Source organism: Lynx rufus, unplaced genomic scaffold (genome assembly GCF_022079265.1).
Source record: "Lynx rufus isolate CCGP_SWC_20201006 ecotype Redwood Valley unplaced genomic scaffold, mLynRuf1.p SCAF_6, whole genome shotgun sequence".
NCBI lineage: Eukaryota > Metazoa > Chordata > Mammalia > Carnivora > Felidae > Lynx > Lynx rufus.
Genome location: NW_025814878.1, coordinates 29,403,823 through 29,426,108, shown reverse-complemented (window position 1 = coordinate 29,426,108; position 22,286 = coordinate 29,403,823). Strand labels below are relative to the sequence as shown.

The following is a 22,286-nucleotide window of genomic DNA, read 5'->3' as shown; positions in this document are numbered from 1 at the left end:
TGCAGATGCTATTAGTCATTCCATCTGATAAAATTGATTCAAGAATAAATACTATCAGGGCATCTGGACTGCTCAGTTGATTAAGCTTCTGAGTCTTGATTTCAGCTCAGGTCATGATCCCAGAGTGATGAAATCAACACCTGTATGGGTGGAGCCTGCTTAGAATCCTCTCTCTCTCTGTTTCTCTCCTTCTCTCTCTCCCTCTCCCTCTCCCTCTCCCTCTCCCTCTCCTTCTCCCTCCCCACCTTCATGTGCTCATATGCACTATCTCAAATAAAAAAATAATAAATAATATCAAAATCATAGCTATCATGTATTTTGGGGCTCTTATTTTCTCTATTTCTACATTTCTGTCTTAGTAGAGTATATACACACACATATGTATCTGACTCATTTTACACAAATGGCAGATACACAAATGGTAATGGATAAAGATTTTATTTCAGTGGGTGGGTGGCTGGGTATGGTGTAGGTTTGCTTTGTTTGATTGGTTGGTTAATTGTTTTGAGTTGAATGGATGCACCCAAGTTTGTTCAGCTGTCATAAAAGAGATTAAACATTGACTTTGGTGCTAGACTTTGAGTTTCAAATTCTGGTTTCACTACTTAACAGCTTTACAACCCCACAAAAGTAATGAAATCACTCAATGCTTCAGTTTTTTCAGCTTTAAAATTAATGTAATGATCATAATAATGTGTTACCCTTATTAATATGTCTATTAGTAATCACTATTGATGAACATTAGTCTATTTTTAATATTTCTCTACAACCACTGTTGCAGTGAATAATCATTTACCTACTATATCGTATATGAGCAAGTATAGCTGTTAGATAAATTTCCAGAGGTAAAATTGTTATATTGAAGTGGATATGCATTTGTAATTTAAATACACATTGCCAAACTGACCCCACAGATTTTGTACATACTACCATAAAGACATGAAAGTTCTTGTTTCCCTAATTCCCTCACTCATAGAGTATGTTATCAAACTTTTAGATATTTACAACTCTGATGAGGGAAAATAGTACTTTAGAAAAGTTTACTTTGTTTTATTATTATTAGTGAATAGAGTATGTTTTCATCTTTCAGGAACGATAGTATTCTCTTTTCTACACAAGTACTTAGACTCAAATTAGCAAACCTATTTTGAACTTGCTTCCAGAATAATTAGGAGGGAATATGAAATAATGTTTCAAGAAATTCTGAATGCCTGGTATAGAACATGGAGAATAGGTTTTACATAGTTCCTCCCCTGAATTTTTTTTATAAAAACCCTTCAAGGTAGGTATTTCCATTCTCTTTTGACATAATACAATGTAAACTTCAGAATTAAATTAATTTGTCCAAAGTAACACATTAAATATATGGACTAAGATTAGAGAATAGGTCAGTCTTATTCTGAAGCACATGATATTTGCATTCTAGAGAATACACAATGAGAATGTGTGTGTGTGTGTGTGTGTGTGTGTGTGTGTGTGTGTGTGTGTGAATGCATGCATGTGTACGTGTTTGAGAAACAGAAAGAGTCTTGAGGGGGAATATTTTAAAAATTAAACATAAATCAAGAATGAATCTTAATATCCCTAAAGTGACAATGTGGTTGTGGGCAACTTAACCTCTTAGAGCCTCAGCTTCCTCATGTCTACAATATAATAACAGTAATCATAAATCTACATGCTAAGATTTTTTGAGATTAAATAAAATGATGCAAGAAGTGCTATTTAAATTCTAAAATTCCAGATAAATAGTAACTCGATTATGTATGGCTCAGTAACTGGATCCCCTTAATTTTTGAGATGTACCGTATTTATATGTTATCTATATCTTGCTAAAAAAAAGTGCAAATGTTTTTATTTTCAAATGTAAAAAATCCAGATCATACTGATGTGTCACCATAGTATGGTGGTAGTGGGGAAATCTTGCTCCGAATAGTTACAAAATTTTGGAGATTGTTTTCCATAATCATGACAATAACAAAACAATGATAGCAGCTAACCTTTATTAAACATTTATAAAGTGTCGAGCACTAGTCTAGATTATTCACTTGAGCTCTCACAATGACCCTATGAGGCATTTATTGCTTCATCCTTTACATTTTCCAGATGCAGACTTGATAAAAAGAGAGATTAAGTAATCTGCTCTAGTTCACACAGCTAGTAAGTAATAATATTCCCTGCTACCTCAAGAAGTCTAGTTCTAGAACCCATATATTCTTTTCCACTATGCCACTGCAAATCTCTAATGATGTCTATACAAGTAGTCTTCTCTTAATGAAATGTGTTGTTTGTCCTCTAAATGTATTATTTCTAAAATCACACAGCAAGGAGCTGGTGTATATAAAAGTAATTACTATTCTGATATTCTACAATACAAATTGAAAAGGGTTACCGTGATATTTAATTAACCAACTGTTAGTAAATTAGCTGTAAAATTTCGCATGGTGGAATTGCAAATTGCCCATTGATATAAGATCTAGTCCAACCTCTTGGCAGATGTGGCCATTCCTTCTTTATCATCCCAGGCAGATGGACCTCTATTCATATGTCTTTAAGGATGTGGACACTCTACAAAACTCATTCCATTTTCAACAGTTCTAGATATCAGAAGTTAATTTTTATTCTGGATCAAGAAATACCCCCTACTTCCTTTAGGTAGACTCCATTTTTATGCAACAAAGAGAGCAAAGTTTCTTTTTATTATACATGATAGACCTTTAGATATTTGAATAAAATAATCATGTTTTTCCTATGGCTTTTATTCTTTAAGGTTAAATATCCCCATTACCTTTCTGAACCTCTTGTTGTGCTTTTAGAGCCGTCAGCATCCTGGTCACACCTCCCCGCTGACCTCTAATTTGTTAACTCTTCTCTTAAATAGTGGTGTCAAGGATGTGCTCTGACTAGCGATGATTGCGGTGGGATCATTGCTCCCTTTAATCTGTATGCCACGTGTCTTTTTAACACAGAGAGTACATTGTTTGCCAATATATCAGAACATATTGAAAATGTATTTGTAACTTATAAAATATGTATTAGTGGCTGCTGGAATTTACACTATTATCTTAGCATATAGAATCTGGTGAAAAGCGATGACATATAGTTGCTTTATGTGTGTAAATGTCTAAATGACTTAAATATTGATTTTTCCTTTCAGCTGCATATCAAACTTCCCACATGCTAAAGGGCCTTATTTTAAAATAAATGCACTTATAGTTTGCCAGTCAGCAGTACAGTAAGTTGTTGCAGTAAGCTCAAATCACCAAAAAACTCAAATAGACATATTTCCCTTGGTCTGTTTTTAGTACTGACAAAGATAAGAATAGAGAAACCAATAAAGGCCTATTCTAATAACAACTACAAGCTATCTCATGGGGGTAGTACAAATTTTTTTTGTACCAGTTTTTTATATCTTCTCCAACTATAATACATTGAAATGATATATGGTGTTGAATTTGATGAAAGTTCAGCACATATTTACACAGTATCTACTATCTGTAAGATACTTATGCAAAGTACCATAGGGAAACATTAAAACATGGACAAGATCTGCCAACACTGTGGTCTCTTCCAGAAATGCTATGATTTTAAAGTGCATTTAGAATCATGAAATAAATATCATTATGGTTAAGTTTTTAGAGTGAAGTGTGTATGTATTAATTTTGAAAGTTATTTTTATTAAAATAGTACAATTTACAACATTCATTGAATATATACTATGTGCTAGGTATCAACTGAAGACTTTTATAAATATTTGCTCATTTCACCTTCATAACAAACTGCTGAAGTAGGTGTAATTCAGTGCATTTTAGTGAAAATTAATTGAGATTCTGCAAGCAAGCATAGATAACTTTCCCAAAGGCTGTACAACATTTAAAGGCAGAACCAGAATCCAAAACCAGGTCTGGAAAATCTCTGGGAATGAGCTTAATCTTTTGTGTGATTTATATATGGTTCCCATGTTAACAGACATGTCAGAAACTCATGCAAATCTTTATCTGTTCATTCTGGAAGGAGGCACTAGAATGTATTTTATTAGCCTGTTGGTCCTCCTCTGGGGTGTGACTTAGTTCCCACTGCATCTTTGGGAATCTTTTCTTCTAAAATTCATAACCAGCTTCTACTGCTATAATAAAGAATCACCTGCAGAGTTCATGAATAAGGGAAAAGAGAAAAAGGAAGAGAGGTAGATCAATTTTGAATCAAATCAAGATAGTATTCCAAGACTGGTGTTCTGGCATCTACCTTTGTGAGAAATAAGTTGTCTGATAGTTCAAGATAACCTCTATTTAAATAATGTAGCCTGGAATTGATTGAGCTCATTTAAGCATACAGCCCTTCCAGCCATAGTTAGTGTTGTTGAGGCAAGAACATTGAAAATTACCTATAGGAAAGATAAGAATTCTGTTTATTATACTTTTATTCCTGCTTTTGTAATAAGAGGGGAAAGCTATAAAATAGCTATATACGATCCAGAGTAAAGAATATCCTTATAAGGCAAAACGCTTAAGCAGTAAAAGATTAGCTAAAATTCTTATCCAGATAGAAAAGAGCATTATTGATATCTCCTTTTTACAATGTTCTCCTAACTTTTTTTCAAGGATTTATGTATGCATAAATATATAAAAAATATATATTCATTTGTCAACTATATAAAAATAGTAAGCCTGTTTCTCTTTAACTTGACGGAACTTGGATTAAAATGTATGTTGTTATTTTAATCAACATCCATGTTGTATATCATGAGAATGCAGTTTTCTGTTTTCTTGGCAGAGAACTTGAAAAACGTTTAAGCCCTGGTCAATAAGAAAGTTATGTATACATAAAACCATATTTTACAGTTCATTTGATGAGATCAATGTTTAATTCTGTATTGCATGTACTTTTTTGTACTGAATATTTACACATAAATTAATCCAAACTACAACAAGGGTACCAATGGAGCATTCCATTCAAACCTAAGTAAGTAAACAGAAGACAAACAGCTGTTGCAAAGATCCTGTTTTTGAGTCAGGGCTTGATAACAAAAGGCAGTTTGGAGAATTTGGCTGCTACCATTTACTCACATCTGTGGAGACTGCATTATTTCAACCAAATACTTGATCCGTGCAAGTCACAAAGTGATAAGTGGTTCTCTCAGTCACAACACTTAGAGGAAACACTAAATCTTAATTTATGTATGGGATATTGTACTTGTAAACACTTCATCATCTTATTATGATGTTTAGCAAATCTGTTTATGGGGTGTTTATCTTTTTAAGTGTCCCCAAATGGATCTAAGTAAGTGTTTGTAGAAAATACATGAAATGGGGGGGGGTTGGTGACTGGGAAATAACCTGTTGGGTGTATTTTAAAATTTGATGTGTTTTCTTCTGCACCTCTTGTTATATAAGAATCATTAATTGTCTGGTTTTCAGTTACAGCCAAAAACATTCTTACCTGATCGAACCTGCATAATTCCATTTGCTTTGAATCATAAGAGAGTATAGAGAAAGTACAATTGGGCTTACTTTGTTACACGAGAGACCTCATGCTGAAATAGGTTGGTGTTATTCAAGTGAATAAACCACTAATTTTATAGAAACTCATGTAAGTTCATACTTAATTTCTCAAGCAGTTGGGTGACTGGACTCCAAGGACACTGATTGGTCAGTTGTTGTTTCACTGAGAGAGTATCTCTGAGGGGCTGCAAGAAGATTCTGTCCTTGGTTCGGTCGCTTTGTAATTTTCACCCCCTACTTTGGATACTTATGAAATTCTGATGATACAAAATACAAAGGAGTGCAACATTATCAGGTGGGAAGTGGCTATGTCTAAAGGATAAAAAAATCAGAAGGAGAAGATGAAACTAGTGGGGGCAGGGAAGAGGAGAAGAGGTGGGGGAAGAGGGGAGAAGGAAGAAAAAAGGAGGAGATGGATAAAAGGAAGGAAGGAGGCAGAGCAGGTGGAGAGGAAGAAAAGAAGGGAAGAATGGAAGCAGGCATGCAAGAAAATCCTGAAGATTTTCCTCTTTGTATCTCCTGGACTACATAATGTAACCTCTTGCCTTCCAGCCCAGTGTTTCCAGAATGTATTGTTTCTGTTTGATGCTCACAACTCCTACTTCTTTTTCTCTGCGTTAAGGTGATGTAACTTTAAGACCTCCTCTGTAAATTCTGCCTGTTCTCTAATTCAACATCCCCTTAGACCTGTTCTATTCTATCAAACTTGGAAGGAAGAGAAACATGTTCTTATCTCAATGTTATAAATGTACCAAAAAGCATGACAAAACATGAAGTTCTGTTTCTATGTTAATATAGAGCTCCATGAATAGATGCATCAGTAAACACTTCTGTGAGAGGGATACTTTTTCACAGTTTAAGGCATTGGAGCTTCAAAATCTAGAAAGATGAACCACTCGCCATGTTTGTGATGCTAAACTGAAATTAACATATATGTTTCATTTATCCTGCTCCATATTACACTTTTCTTCATTTGATTTTAGTACATCCCTCCTGAAATATTTGCTCTGGTAAGCAAAAGTCAATATTAGATTTTACACCCATTTAGTGGAAGAAGAGAGACGATGTTCTGACATCAGACAACCAAATATTCCAGGCTTGTTTTATGAAAGAACTTCCCCCCCCGAGTGTATTGTCCCCCATAGATCATCCACCCTTCACCTTTCAATTCATTTTTCTTGAGATTGGGAGTGGGGGAGGCTAGAACACAGGTAGCCTAATACTAAATACTGTTGTAAAGCTTGGTTTTATAAATTACCTTTAGCCTTTTCCACTCATGAGGGAGAACTTTCCTGCCTCATTAAATCTTTAATGCAATGTGCTGCATGCACAGTACATTATTATGTGTGACATTAGGTTATATATTGCATAGTAACTGTAATGTTACTTGCAAACAAGCTGTTTCTTTCCCCTGAAGGTAGAATTAAAACAGGAACTCGTGGGAAACAGCTACTTGTGTTGCTCTTTTCTTAATGGGGTGAATTTGAAGATCAGGAAGGGCTTAGACCTGAACCAGGAATGAATGGGCCCTGTTTCTTTTCCTTGCTTCTCGATTTGATATCTGAATCTTTCTGAAGAGAATTTTGCTTAATAGATATGAAGAAAGGTAAAAAACAAACAAACAAACAACAACAACAAAAAAAACTAGGTCTTTGGGGACCCTGATGAAATGAACTGTTCCCATTAAATTCACTTTCTCTTTGTATTGAAAAGGAATACAACTTTCATCTCTGCTAAATATAGTCTAATCTACCCAGAAAATGTAAGAATTGCCTCAATGTGAACTGGAATTGAACTTAATTCTTCCTGTGGAAAACCATACTTCTCTGGCCAATAGAATAGTGACAGTTTTGTTTGTCAATAGCCAGAGAAAATGAAATGTGCTGGAAGTACTTTTAGTGCTCTGCAAAATTACAGTAACCAGTGTTGTCCCCAAAATGGATGAGTTTGAAAGTCTCAAAGATAAAATTAATAAATTGAGTCTACATAGCCCCAAATTGTGGAAAATTAAAGCTATGCACAGTACGTGTAACTTACCAATGTCATGGGATGTATTGTTAGAATGCATTCTTCAGTGTTAATGGATGAGATGGTCTATGCAGAGCTCTACCTGTTCTAAAGTCCGTTAGCTCTCTTATCTGTTGTGGTTGCCACTGAGTCTTCGGGAATATCACTAAAAAAAACCCTTTTCCCTCTTCAGTCTTCTGACCAGTGGGACACTAGCCAAGCAAAGAAAGAAAAGCAGATTTGAATAGTCAGAGAGCTGTAGGAGTGAGAATTTCAGCAGCAAAATGAGTTGAAGCAAATCTAAGTAGCAGAATGGGTAGATATAAACAGAGGCTAAATCTGAAATTCCCAAACTTCTTCAATTTGTGGTATTCTGAATGTCTTTGTATTTTTTTTTCACAGTGTCTCCTAGACCAACTGAATCATGCCACAGTAGTTACGGCCCAACAGCTTCATAAATATTTACATTTTAACAATTTAGCAACCATTGAAAAAGATAAGGCACATAAGTTCAGGCCATATAATAATCTCTTTTTTTTTCATAACCACAGTGACTTACTAGAGGAGATTTGTGTGCCTGTAATAACACAACTGTTCAAACCTAGAAACAGAGTGCACACGGCTACCTTTAATTCCTGTTTCACATTGATTTTTGTGCAATAAGTGGTTTTTATCATAGCATACACTGAAAACTTTGCTTACCAAAGACATGACATTGCTGAAAGTGCAAGGACCCAAAAAACACAGTTCAACATTTTGAGAATATCTCTGAAAGGAATATGACATTAATGTTAAAACTGTGAAGTACCTCAAGCTAGTTGTTTGCCTGGCGTCTAACAGATACACAGTGTTGCTTGTGTTTCCTTTAAATGTTTACAGTATCCTACGGTGCTTTTGTGAGTTTACTGCAGGGCCCTGGAGCGCCTGTGCAGAGTTTGTGAAAAGGGCGCTAAATAGATCCTAGACTTATTGAAACTGCGTAGAAACTCAAATGATATTATAGATCCCAGGGCCACTGTAGGCTCTTCATGACAGAGGCAACAACAGAAGTAACAGTTGATAAAATCCGCCCCCCTCCCCCGCCCCGCCAAAAAAATGACTGAAGTCAGGGAATTGAATTCAAATGCTTGGTGAGGACCTAGTAAGGGTGATGCAGCAATGAAAATGGAAAGCTAGGAAAAGCATTTCAAGAGAATAAGATTGAGACTAATTTGATATAAATAATACAGTGAAAACAATATGTGTGACACCTACAGTTTCTCATTTGAAACAGAAATAAAGCAACTGACCTGACCCAATCATGGGAGTTGGGAAAATAATCAAGTGTGTTTCCTGGGAAGATCCAGATAATGAGATTAATTAGGAATGTTGAGTGTTTGAGACATTATTAAACAATCAGTACAGGGGTGCCTGGGTGGCTCAGTCAGTTGAGCGCCCTACTTCGGCTCAGGTCATGATCTCGCAGTCTGTGGGTTCAAGCCCCACGTCGGACTCTGTGCTGACAGCTCAGAGCCTGGAGCCTGTTTCAGATTCTGTGTCTCCCTCTCTCTCTGACCCTCCCCCGTTCATGCTCTGTCTCTCTCTGTCTCAAAAATAAATAAACGTTAAAAAAAAGTTAAAAAAAAAAAAAAAGAACAATCAGTACAGGACTGCGATAGGCAGAATTGTATCCCTCCCCCCAAATTCTAATGATGAAGTCCTAACCCCCAGAATCTTAGGACGTGACACTATTTGGAGAAAGGATTTTTAAAGCGATAATTAAGTTAAAGTGAGGGAATTAGGGTGGGCCCAATCCAGTATGACCGGAGTCCTTATAAGAAGAAGGCCAATAGAATAGTGTGTTCTGACAAACACAGAAGGAAGGACCAGGTGAGGACACAGGGTGAGGGTGGCCATCTACAAGCCAAGATGAGAGGCTGCAGAGGAAACCAGTTCTTCCTACACCTTGATCTGATTTCTGTTGTTTAAGCACCAGTCTTTGGTATTTTGTTATGGCATCCTGAGCTAACTAATACATGGCTACAGCACACGGTGGAAGATACAGATGAGGAACCAGGCACAAACATAATTAAATCCATGAGAGAGGAATGGGGAGACAATAAGAAAGGGTAACCAAAGGGAATAAAAATTTTGCAGATATCCATACACAGAGTATAGAATAAGAAAGAAAAATGTTTCTACAAATGAGATAGTGGTATGACCAAGGCAGAGGAAGGAGTATTATGAAAGTTTGGTACAACAGGAGACAAAGGAGTCGAGAATTTTAAGAACTATTACATGCTACATACAGATTTAACAATAAAACTGAACAGAAGCAGAAGGTCCATTGCCAGGTAGAGTTCATAAATGAACTTTCGAGAACACTTTTTTTTTTTTAATGTTTATTCATTTATGAGAGACAGAGACACAGAGCATGAGCAGGGGAAGGGCAGAGAGAAGGGGAGACATGGAATCTGAGGCAGCTCCAGGCTCTGAGCTGTCGGCATAGAACCCGACACAGGGCTCAAATCCACAAACCCTGAGATCATGACCTGAGCCGAAGTCGGCGGCTTAACCAACTGGGCTACCCAGGTGCCCCTCAAGAAACATTTTTTTTTAATTTTTTTTCTTTAATGATTATTTTTGAGGCAGAGAGGGACAGAGCATGAATGAGGGAGGGTCAGAGAGAGAGGGAGACACAGAATCCGAAGCAGGCTCCAGGCTCTGAGATGTCAGCACAGAGCCCGACGCGGGGCTCGAACTCACAAACGGTGAGATCATGACCTGAACCGAAGTCGGTCGCTCAACCAACTGAGTCACCCAGGTGCCCCTCAAGAAACATTTTTAGTGGAGTACCAAGGGTTAAGACAGGATGCAATAGATAAAATAAGAAAGGCTGGGTGGGTAAGAATAAAGAAAATGCATGTAATGTCCTGTATCTGAGAGTTCGGCAGTGAAAGTAATAACCATACATAATGGCTAGAGGAGACAGTAAAGTCAGCTGATGATTGGCAGTCCAGTGCACATTGGATTTGACGGAGAGCGTGGAGACTGGGATACTTAAGGGAATATAGGACAGTGGGGATGCAAGGACTTGAAAGAGACACATAAGAGCCATTTGGGATATGGAGCGACAGGTAGAAGAAGAGGCAGAGACTTCTTCATCCAAAGCTATAGGAAAGGACAGTTTGTACTCTGAATATTGCTACAGGTTTTTCCCAAAAAATGAGATCCCTCAGAAAAGAAGATGCTGTCTTATAATTGACTCATCACAGAGACTTTCATATGATGGTATGTACTTGTCAGGAAAGACACATTAGCTGGCAACATCAGGAAATGCTTGGGTTTATTGCTTATGAAGAGATAATGGAGGTCAAGGAAAAATAGAGGGAAAGGAATTTAACAGAGATTACGTGATTATTCCTAAGAATATGACCTCTAAACTATGGGATGGTACCTTAAATAATCCTTTTTCAAAATTACTCAAAGTACTTGACTAAGTACCAATATAGAAATGGCCATAAATATACACCTTTACAGTGAGTGAAAAAGATAGTGATTCTAATATTCTAGAAATGGGTACTTGATTTGGAGGAAAAAACAAATCTGGTAACTCAACATACACCTTTTTAAAATGGTCTGTTTTTCACATAACTTAGGTAGAAGTAAAATGGATTCACTCATGAAAATTGTTAGTGGATTCAAAAATTAGTTCTAATAATACTGACGTATAGGTATTGAAGATCCCCGAAAAGAGTTGGGGACAGTTGCTTTATGAAATGTGAGTGAAGGGCAAATTTTCATTTTTATTACTATAATAGTAATGATAAGCCCTCAGAAGAATAGGTTGATTTAATTTCACTCCTTCATTCATGTTTTATATATGATCACTGACCTGCAGAAGAGCCCTTTCTTTTTCTATATTTGTTTCTTGTTTGTTTTCTCCATTTCCACCCTCATTTGTCTCTCAAAGTGTTTTACATGCTAGATGATTTCATAATTATTATGAGTAGGTGTGGAAATGGCATAAACAAATGAAATATTATAACAAATCAAACATTTTTCTATTTTATCTCAAGTCTGAAAAGCTTGGATATTCAAATTGCACTCACTTTGACTCTTTTTATTAGCAAAATAGGCATTAGCTTTATCTCTGAGGTCCACACATTTGTATAATTTTTAAATTAAGAAACTATGAATTAAAATGGAGTGTTTTTCATTCTTTTTTTTTTAGAGAAACATATTCCAAAGAAAATAAAAACACAGTCCAAATTTTACATGATCAAAATATAACTGGAAGCTCAAAAGTTTTGCAACATTATAGATCTATATCCTTGTGTTTTCCCCAAACTCCATCCCTACATCCTGCTAAATATTTTTATTAATGTAGAAAAGTAGTTCAGTCTTCTTTGAAATATATAAAGCCTTCTTTCCTGCTGCCTTTCTGGACTCTTCTATTGCAAGGTGATATTTTGGATGCTTATCTTAATAGAACCAAAAACCTTTTACATTGATCTACCCTTTGTTACTCACAATGATGCCAAGTGCTATAGTCCAGGCAGATATTTATTATTTTATATATCAGAAGACATTAGAGTAGGGCTATTTCTCAGGGGAACAGGGGAATAAAAGTTTTCTGAATTCTAGTTCTTTGTAGAGCTCCATGTAATGAGCTCGTAGAAGACATTGCGGAGCTGCAAGTTGAAAACCCTATTTCATCAGCCATGGAGAGCTATGTGCCATTCCCCATGGAACGACTCTGCAAGGAATCCGGGCTCCTCCTCCTCCATCCAGTGCATCGCCCAGAATTGCTTTGTGGTCAGGGTCTGCAGTAAGAGGCCACGGAGAGCTGATGGCTGTGAAGCTGGGTCTCTGTCAGCACGGAGGAAACAGCAGAATACAAATCATCAGCTTTGTTTTATGAATGTCTTTATTTACAATGCCGGAGTGGAATTTTTAAAAATGAACTGCCGTATTTGCATTGAATCTGTCACTCAAGCCCCAATGTTGATTCCTGTCCTATAAATGATCTTGCTTTCCTATTTTTTTTTCTTTCTACAAGGTTACTGTCAATGTCAGAAGATGTAAACCTCAAACATCCATTAACACAGGGCTTGACGTGCATATTGGAAGGAAGGAGGTTTATTTAATGAAAAGGAATAATAGCATTCATTCCAACTAAGCATATTTGATTGCACGGGGAAAAGTGTATCTTCTTTGGGAGTTTTGGTTGAATTGTATCATAATATAAAATTTGCCGCTATTCCTTTATTTTTCTTTGACCGACATTTCCCAGCTTAGCTTATAGTTTATGTAACGTCGCTGTCAAATGGAGTGATGTCTTTGTTCAAAGCGTTCAGACCAACAGAAAGTGAGTGACCCTCGGGGATGGGTAGAAATCTCCCAATTTTGGCAAAGATCCTTTTCTGCTTGGGAATTGTAAAGCTCAAGCTATAGACGAGGAAAATGACAGGAGGGGCTGTGTTTGGTTTCACAGAACTTAACCTATTTCAGCAAGCCTGCAATCCTGGGGAAAATAATACATGAATTTATATTTATGTCAGGCTTGCTGTTGATGGGTAAGGTTCGTATAAAGGTTACTGCTAAAGAAATGTCTATCATTCTCACTCTGCACTCTTGTGATTTCTGTTTCTTCCAAATCCTACCCTCTAGAACAATAAAATGATTTTAAAATAATAAGTAAAATATGATTTAACAGCCCATCTCCTGTCTTGTAATGATTACGCATCTCTTCTCTTGTAGCTTACAGCAGCTGGAGGACAGTTGACATTTACCATCTCATATGACTTTGAAGAAGAGGAAGAAGATACAGAACACGTTCTCCAGATTATGGTTATCTTAGAGGTAAAGTACGGAGTGGATCACTTATGTTCAACTGTTTTACATTCTTAGATTATTCCTTACCTGATTGGCTTGAGATTAATTTAATATACGACTATAGAAAATACCGTATCTTGGGAAACGTTCTTATGCCAGCCTTATGTTTCACACTAAGATATATCTAAAAGACTGAACATATTCGTTAGGTTGCAATGATAGAGAAGACCTTTAGACCAGACCTGGAATTTAAATTAAAAGTATAACGATCATGTACCCAAGAATATAAGAGTGATCAAGTGTTTATGCAAATGATGATTTACACTGTTTAATTTTTTCCATCTCCCCTTTCTTCCAAGTAGATTTTATTGTCTACTTCTTTGTTGATATTAGGCTGACACAAATGAAAAAGGAAGCTTGTTTATTTAGGTGTAGTTAAATCTTGACTTCCAAACTCCTCATTTAAGTAGGAAAGATATAGGAGAAATTACTTTCAGGATTTGGAGGGCCATAGGCAATTCTACAATGTGGGAAGCCTAAAGATGTCTTAGAGGCCCTCCCCCACCCTTTCTCATACTGTCCCTTTCACATAATGCATACGCTTCCTCCAACTCTCACATAGCCTCAGAGCACACACTTGCATGTACATTTGTGGTTCCAGTGGGTTGATGTTGATTTAGCACCAGGCTTTGTTGTTCTTCTTCTTGAACCTTTCATGCATCTGAATCAATGACAAAATTCTTCCCCTAAATTAAATATTTCCAGTATTAGAGGAAGTGATCTGGATGATATATATTATTAAATATATATGCATGTTTGTGTATCTATAAAACTAGAAGTATGTCTTGGAATTCCTTTGAGATAAAAGGGGTTCTTTAAATGTAAAATGTGAAGTTCTGTATTATTAATATAAATGAACTCAGGAAAGAAGGATAACCTTAAGGTCAGTCAATACATTCCCTATTATGATGCCATTATCTTACTGTGAATGCTAGACTGCAGGACTTTTCTTGTTTGTTTCTGTTTGTTTTCCCATATAGAAAAGTCCTTTAAAACCATAGCTTAATACAATACACTGTTGTAACTTTTCTTCCCTATTTTTCTATACAACCTACATTCACCATAAACTAATATATTTGAATTATGCCAATTATTATGCACTTGCATTAAATAGGTATTTGTAATCACATGGCATGCATGAGTTGCCAAGTATCTATTATTTAGTTAATAGTGGAAACAAGGTTATGTATAAGAAAGCTTATGCTTAGCAATGCATCTGGTTAAGGCTAATATTTAAATTGCCTTCTCTTCCTCTCATATATACCAGAAATATACTAAACGGCAAGGAAAGCCAACCTGGAATTAAAAATCTGAGGATAATTCACAAAGTGGCAAATCCAAATATGGATACTTTTTACCCTTTTATACCTTCTTTTCACACTTTTATCCTTTTTCCCCCCCTTTAGGGAAGTGACTTGAGGATCAGCACAGTCCAAGACGAGGTGTATCTGCAACCATATGAAGAACATATCCATTCATTGTCACTTAAAGAAGAATTGTTTACCATACATGGCACAAATTTCCCTGTCAGTAGAAGAGAGTTTATGACAGTGCTCGCGAATGTAAAGAGAGTCCTCATACAAATCACCTACAGCCTTGGGATGGATGCCACCTTCAGGTAAACTCAAGAACTGCATCTCCCAGTGTTTACACACTTCTTTGGAGCAAGCACGCGTTAGGTAGAACAGTGACTTTAAAGATATGCAGGTTTTCTGCAAATAGTAGTTAAGAATCAAGCGCTAGTTTTCTGAAAAGCGTTTCTATTAAAACTTTAAAATTTAAACACCCAAAAGAAATGTGTCTTAGCCCTTTTCTAGTATCGATGATTCCTTCCCAATTCAGCTAGAACATGTGATAAAAAAGGATCCATATTCTGAAAAACTCTATACTGGAGAATAAAGTCTCATTTATGACGACTCAGACACTGGGAAACTAAAGAGGTATAATTCCAGGGTATCCATATTCGGAAAGTGGTTTGTAAACTGTTTTCTTCCATTAATTAATTAACCAGTTTCTAACTTAATAGCATGTGGTTTGTAATAAGAAACCTAAGCACCTTCATTGAAATAATCACAAGTCTCTTCATAGAAGACTATAAGGCTGTGGGTTGTAGAGGAAAGAGCATAAGCTTGGAACCAAACTAACTAGGAATTCAGTGCGTTCAACTGCTTATTTAATGTGTGACTTTGGCAAGTGATTGGTCCTTGTGGAAACTTGCTTTCTTCAAGTGTGAAGTGGAGATTATAGTGTCTACCTTTCAGGGCTCATTGTGAAAAATTATATGTGGCAATTATGCAAAGTGCCTGTTACATAGAATTAGTTGTTTTCCTTTCTTTTTCTTTAAAGAGGGAGTTTTTCTTTTTAGTGTTTTATTTATTTTTGAGAGGGAGAAGGGGCAGAGAGAGAGGGAAACACAGAAACCTAAGTAGGCTCCATGCTCTGAGCTGTCAGCACAGAGCCTGACAAGGGGCTAGAACTCACGAGCCATGAGATCATGACCTGAGCTGAAGTTGGACGCTTAACTGACTGAGCCACCCAGGTGCCCCTAAAGACAGAACTTTTGACTGGAATCAAACCTGCTCATATCTGACTGATTATAAGCTTTCCATTTTAAAAACAGTGATGTGTTTGTCCAAGAAAATTCAAACTTCAGCTATGTCTGAATGAGCTTTCTCCCCACCCCCCCTTTCCCTTTTATGCCCTAATAATAAGCACAAGGTAGCATGGTAACTTTCCCCTAATTGAGATTAAGTTAGATGAAGAAATATGACCCAAAACTTGACTCTGTGACATACTCAGAATCAAAGCATTGTCTCCAGTACTGGTTTATCTACAAGAGGTGGGGTTTTTTTTGTTTGTTTTTGTTGTTGTTGCTGTTTTGTTTTTAATGCTGATGCTCCTCCACCCCCATCATTTGCTTGTGCAGCCTAGTTTGTCTTTCACTTGTACCATTTCAACTAAGTGTAATCATCATTACCATCTCCCAAAGGGGGACGCTACAGATTCATAAACAGAACCATTGTCAAACAGCGTACCTCTTTTGCATAGGCAATTCTGTTAGGAGCTGGGTTAAAATGCCATGAAGATGTGAAGCAGCACTTAGGAATTAATTATCTTTTCTCCCGTTTAGTAAATAGAGATTGTCATGATGTTTAAACAGTACAGAGAGATGAGTCCTCTGGCTTTCGATATGAATGACAACCAAATTGACAAAAAGTGGCTAGGGGGTTTATTTATTTTTGTCAGCATTGCTTCTCAGACTAGTTAATCCAAAGGCATTTCCCCCTGATTTATGTCAGATAAGTTCAGTGTCTACCCGTCAAAATCATCAGTTTCTTTTGAAGCCTTCTGAACTTTTCCCGTGTACGAGTGACGTGTTCACAGAGCAAGGTTATGTGAACCGACACGGGAGCTAATCCAAGTAGGTGGCTGCCTTCTGCAGCCTACATTTCCTAAAGCACTATGGTTCAAGAAGGAAAAGGCAATGGCAGATCTGAAACTCCTACCCCCTTCAGGTAAGCAGAAACTCAGCTTAAATCCTGACTCACTGAACTTGTTTTATCGTATTTATTTCTGATCTACCAGTGGATTGAGTCACATTTGTAAAACATCACTTGAATCGATTTCAGCTTGTCTTACACAGTACGCTTCTGACTTGGTATCTGGTTTGTGTGTAAGCACAAGTAAACGGAGGCCGTCTCAACAAAAATTCGTGTTTAGGTGTATTTAAGGAAGATTTACTTACGTGGTGGTTCTCAGCATGTGCACTTCATGGACTTGGCTTCCTCCAGCTCTGTGGTGAGATGGAGAGGAATAGTTGAAGGAGAACTAGCCTGCAGGTCAGGATTTTGACTTCTGTTTTCAATTCAGCTATTTAATAGTTGTAAACATAAGTGTAGCTTTGACCTCTCTGAATTTCAATCACCCTGTCTGTGAAATACAGAGAAGGACAATTGCCTTGCCAGCTTCAAAAGGTCACCGTGAGAATAGAATTAGAGGGCTGCAAAAGCATTTTGCTAATGGCAAATAGGCAGAGAAATCGGAAGCATTTCTATCCAACCTCGGTCACTGCAAGCAATAACATTTTCTACCAAGTACTATTAAGACTTTGGAGACCATCTAGGATAAAGCACATAGTGATAATTCCAAAATTGTGACAGTGTTTGCTGTCATTCTTTTCCAGAATGATGAGATGTTAATGCAATAAAATTAATTGATTTCTTTCTCATTTGCCCACATTGGTAAGATGAATATAAAAATAGAAAAATTTCAGCCTTCTTTTAGAAATGTAAGAGAAATCAACTTAACCAAATCATACATCTTTCTCCTTTAAATTCCCCAAACCCTAGTTTTAGTAGCACTCTTGATATTTAATTCAAGCAAGGAGTCTATTCAGCTTTTCTTAAACGTTTATTCAGCATAAAACTCTGCAAAAAATTGTTTTCTTTTACCTTGTAGCAGACGTTAGTATCTTTCATCAATCTCTGATCTCATCCTTTTTTATTTTATTTTATTTTATTTATATTATTTTATTTTATTTATTTTATTTTTAATTATTTTTAAAATCCTTATTGAAGTTAGTTGACATATATTATTATTAGTTTCACTGTAAAACATAGTAATTTGACAATTATATACATAACAAAATGCTGACCTCAATATGTGTATCATCTCTCATCATACAGCTGTCACAATATTAATGAGCATATTTCTGATGCTGTACTTTCATCCCCATGACTAACTTATTTTGTAACTGGAAGTTTGTACCTCTTAATTCCCTTCACTTGTTTTGCCTATCCCCTGGTCACCTCCACTCTGGGAATCACCTATTTGTCCTCTATATTTATGAGCCAGTTTCTATCTTTGCTGTTGTTTATTGGTTTGTCCATTTGCTTTGTGTTACAGATTCCACGTATAAGTGAAGTTATTTGGTATTTATCATTCTCTGTCTGACTTATTTCACTTAGCATAATACCCTCTAGGTTCTTCCATGTTATCACAAATGGCAAGATCTCATTCTTTTTTATGGCTGAGTAGTATTCCATTGTCTATATATACCATATCTTTTTTTTTTTTATGAAGTTTATTGACAAATTGGTTTCCATACAACACCCAGTGCTCATCCCAAAAGGTGCCCTCCTCAATACCCATCACCCACCCGCCCCTCCCTCCCACCCCCCATCAACCCTCAGTTTGTTCTCAGTTTTTAACAGTCTCTTATGCTTTGGCTCTCTCCCACTCTAACGTCCTTTTTTTTTTTTTTTTTTTCCTTCCCCTCCCCCATGGGTTCCTGTTAAGTTTCTCAGGATCCACATAAGAGTGAAACCATATGGTATCTGTCTTTCTCTGTATGGCTTATTTCACTTAGCATCACACTCTCCAGTTCCATCCACGTTGCTACAAAAGGCCATATTTCATTTTTTCTCATTGCCACGTAGTATTCCATTGTGTATATAAACCACAATTTCTTTATCCATTCATCAGTTGATGGACATTTAGGCTCTTTCCATAATTTGGCTATTGTTGAGAGTGCTGCTATGAACATTGGGGTACAAGTGCCCCTATGCATCAGTACTCCTGTATCCCTTGGGTAGATTCCTAGCAGTGCTATTGCTGGGTCATAGGGTAGGTCTATTTTTAATTTTCTGAGGAACCTCCACACTGCTTTCCAGAGCGGCTGCACCAATTTGCATTCCCACCAACAGTGCAAGAGGGTTCCCGTTTCTCCACATCCTCTCCAGCATCTATAGTCTCCTGATTTGTTCATTTTGGCCACTCTGACTGGCGTGAGGTGATACCTGAGTGTGGTTTTGATTTGTATTTCCCTGATAAGGAGCGATGCTGAACATCTTTTCATGTGCCTGTTGGCCATCTGGATGTCTTCTTTAGAGAAGTGTCTATTCATGTTTTCTGCCCATTTCTTCACTGGGTTATTTGTTTTTCGTGTGTGGAGTTTGGTGAGCTCTTTATAGATTTTAGATACTAGCCCTTTGTCCGATATGTCATTTGCAAATATCTTTTCCCATTCCGTTGGTTGCCTTTTAGTTTTGTTGGTTGTTTCCTTTGCTGTGCAGAAGCTTTTTATCTTCATAAGGTCCCAGTAATTCACTTTTGCTTTTAATTCCCTTGCCTTTGGGGATGTGTTGAGTAAGAGATTGCTACGGCTGAGGTCAGAGAGGTCTTTTCCTGCTTTCTCCTCTAAGGTTCTGATGGTTTCCTGTCTCACATTTAGGTCCTTTATCCATTTTGAGTTTATTTTTGTAAATGGTGTGAGAAAGTGGTCTAGTTTCAACCTTCTGCATGTTGCTGTCCAGTTCTCCCAGCACCATTTGTTAAAGAGGCTGTCTTTTTTCCATTGGATGTTCTTTCCTGCTTTGTCAAAGATGAGTTGGCCATATGTTTGTGGGTCTAGTTCTGGGGTTTCTATTCTATTCCATTGGTCTGTGTGTCTGTTTTTGTGCCAATACCATGCTGTCTTGATGATGACAGCTTTGTAGTAGAGGCTGAAGTCTGGGATTGTGATGCCTCCTGCTTTGGTCTTCTTCTTCAAAATTCCTTTGGCTATTCGGGGCTTTTTGTGGTTCCATATGAATTTTAGGATTGCTTGTTCTAGTTTCGAGAAGAATGCTGGTGCAATTTTGATTGGGATTGCATTGAATGTGTAGATAGCTTTGGGTAGTATTGACATTTTGACAATATTTATTCTTCCAATCCATGAGCAGGGAATGTCGTTCCATTTCTTTAAATCTTCTTCAATTGCCTTCATAAGCTTTCTATAGTTTTCAGCATACAGGTCCTTTACATCTTTGGTTAGATTTATTCCTAGGTATTTTATGCTTCTTGGTGCAATTGTGAATGGGATCAGTTTCTTTATTTGTCTTTCTGTTGCTTCGTTGTTAGTGTATAAGGATGCAACTGATTTCTGTACATTGATTTTGTATCCTGCAACTTTGCTGAATTCATGTATCAGTTCTAGCAGACTTTTGGTGGAGTCTATCGGATTTTCCATGTATAATATCATGTCATCTGCAAAAAGCGAAAGCTTGACTTCATCTTTGCCAATTTTGATGCCTTTGATTTCCTTTTGTTGTCTGATTGCTGATGCTAGAACTTCCAGCACTATGTTAAACAACAACGGTGAGAGTGGGCATCCCTGTCGTGTTCCTGATCTCAGGGAAAAAGCTCTCAGTTTTTCCCCGTTGAGGATGATGTTAGCTGTGGGCTTTTCATAAATGGCTTTTATGATCTTTAAGTATGTTCCTTCTATCCCGACTTTCTCAAGGGTTTTTATTAAGAAAGGGTGCTGGATTTTGTCAAAGGCCTTTTCTGCATCGATTGACAGGATCATATGGTTCTTCTCTTTTTTTTTGTTAATGTGATGTATCACGTTGATTGATTTGCGAATGTTGAACCAGCCCTGCATCCCAGGAATGAATCCCACTTGATCATGGTGAATAATTCTTTTTATATGCTGTTGAATTCGATTTGCTAGTATCTTATTGAGAATTTTGGCATCCATATTCATCAGGGATATTGGCCTATAGTTCTCTTTTTTTACTGGGTCTCTGTCTGGTTTAGGAATCAAAGTAATACTGGCTTCATAGAATGAGTCTGGAAGTTTTCCTTCCCTTTCTATTTCTTGGAATAGCTTGAGAAGGATAGGTATTATCTCTGCTTTAAACGTCTGGTAGAACTCCCCTGGGAAGCCATCTGGTCCTGGACTCTTATTTGTTGGGAGATTTTTGATAACCGATTCAATTTCTTCGCTGGTTATGGGTCTGTTCAAGCTTTCTATTTCCTCCTGATTGAGTTTTGGAAGAGTGTGGGTGTTCAGGAATTTGTCCATTTCTTCCAGGTTGTCCAATTTGTTGGCATATAATTTTTCATAGTATTCCCTGATAATTGTTTTTATCTCTGAGGGATTGGTTGTAATCATTCCATTTTCATTCATGATTTTATCTATTTGGGTCATCTCCCTTTTCTTTTTGAGAAGCCTGGCTAGAGGTTTGTCAATTTTGTTTATTTTTTCAAAAAACCAACTCTTGGTTTCGTTGATCTGCTCTACAGTTTTTTTAGATTCTATATTGTTTATTTCTGCTCTGATCTTTATTATTTCTCTTCTTCTGCTGGGTTTAGGCTGCCTTTGCTGTTCTGCTTCTATTTCCTTTAGGTGTGCTGTTAGATTTTGTATTTGGGATTTTTCTTGTTTCTTGAGGTAGGCCTGGATTGCAATGTATTTTCCTCTCAGGACTGCCTTCGCTGCGTCCCAAAGCGTTTGGATTGTTATATTTTCATTTTCGTTTGTTTCCATATATTTTTTGATTTCTTCTCTAATTGCCTGGTTGACCCACTCATTCGTTAGTAGGGTGTTCTTTAACCTCCATGCTTTTGGAGGTTTTCCAGACTTTTTCCTGTGGTTGATTTCAAGCTTCATAGCATTGTGGTCTGAAAGTATGCATGGTATAATTTCAATTCTTGTAAACTTATGAAGGGCTGTTTTGTGACCCAGTATATGATCTATCTTGGAGAATGTTCCATGTGCACTCGAGAAGAAAGTATATTCTGTTGCTTTGGGATGCAGAGTTCTAAATATATCTGTCAAGTCCATCTGATCCAGTGTCTCATTCAGGGCCCTTGTTTCTTTATTGACCGTGTGTCTAGATGATCTATCCATTTCTGTAAGTGGGGTGTTAAAGTCCCCAGCAATTACCACATTCTTATCAATAAGGTTGCTTCTGTTTATGAGTACTTGTTTTATATATTTGGGGGCTCCGGTATTCGGCGCATAGACATTTATAATTGTTAGCTCTTCCTGATGGATAGACCCTGTAACTATTATATAATGTCCTTCTTCATCTCTTGTTACAGCCTTTAATTTAAAGTCTAGTTTGTCTGATATAAGTA

The 22,286-nt window shown here is 36.9% G+C and overlaps 1 protein-coding gene across 1 annotated transcript in view; it reads left to right on the top strand.

Annotated features, from left to right (window-relative positions):
* Positions 1–22,286, top strand: part of LAMA2 (laminin subunit alpha 2) — a 475,613-nt gene that overhangs the window by 176,107 nt on the left and 277,220 nt on the right. The window contains exons 13-14 of the mRNA XM_047102999.1: positions 13,248–13,349; positions 14,789–15,000. Coding sequence (XP_046958955.1) covers positions 13,248–13,349; positions 14,789–15,000 — 314 coding nt within the window. The remainder of the gene's footprint in view (positions 1–13,247; positions 13,350–14,788; positions 15,001–22,286) is intronic.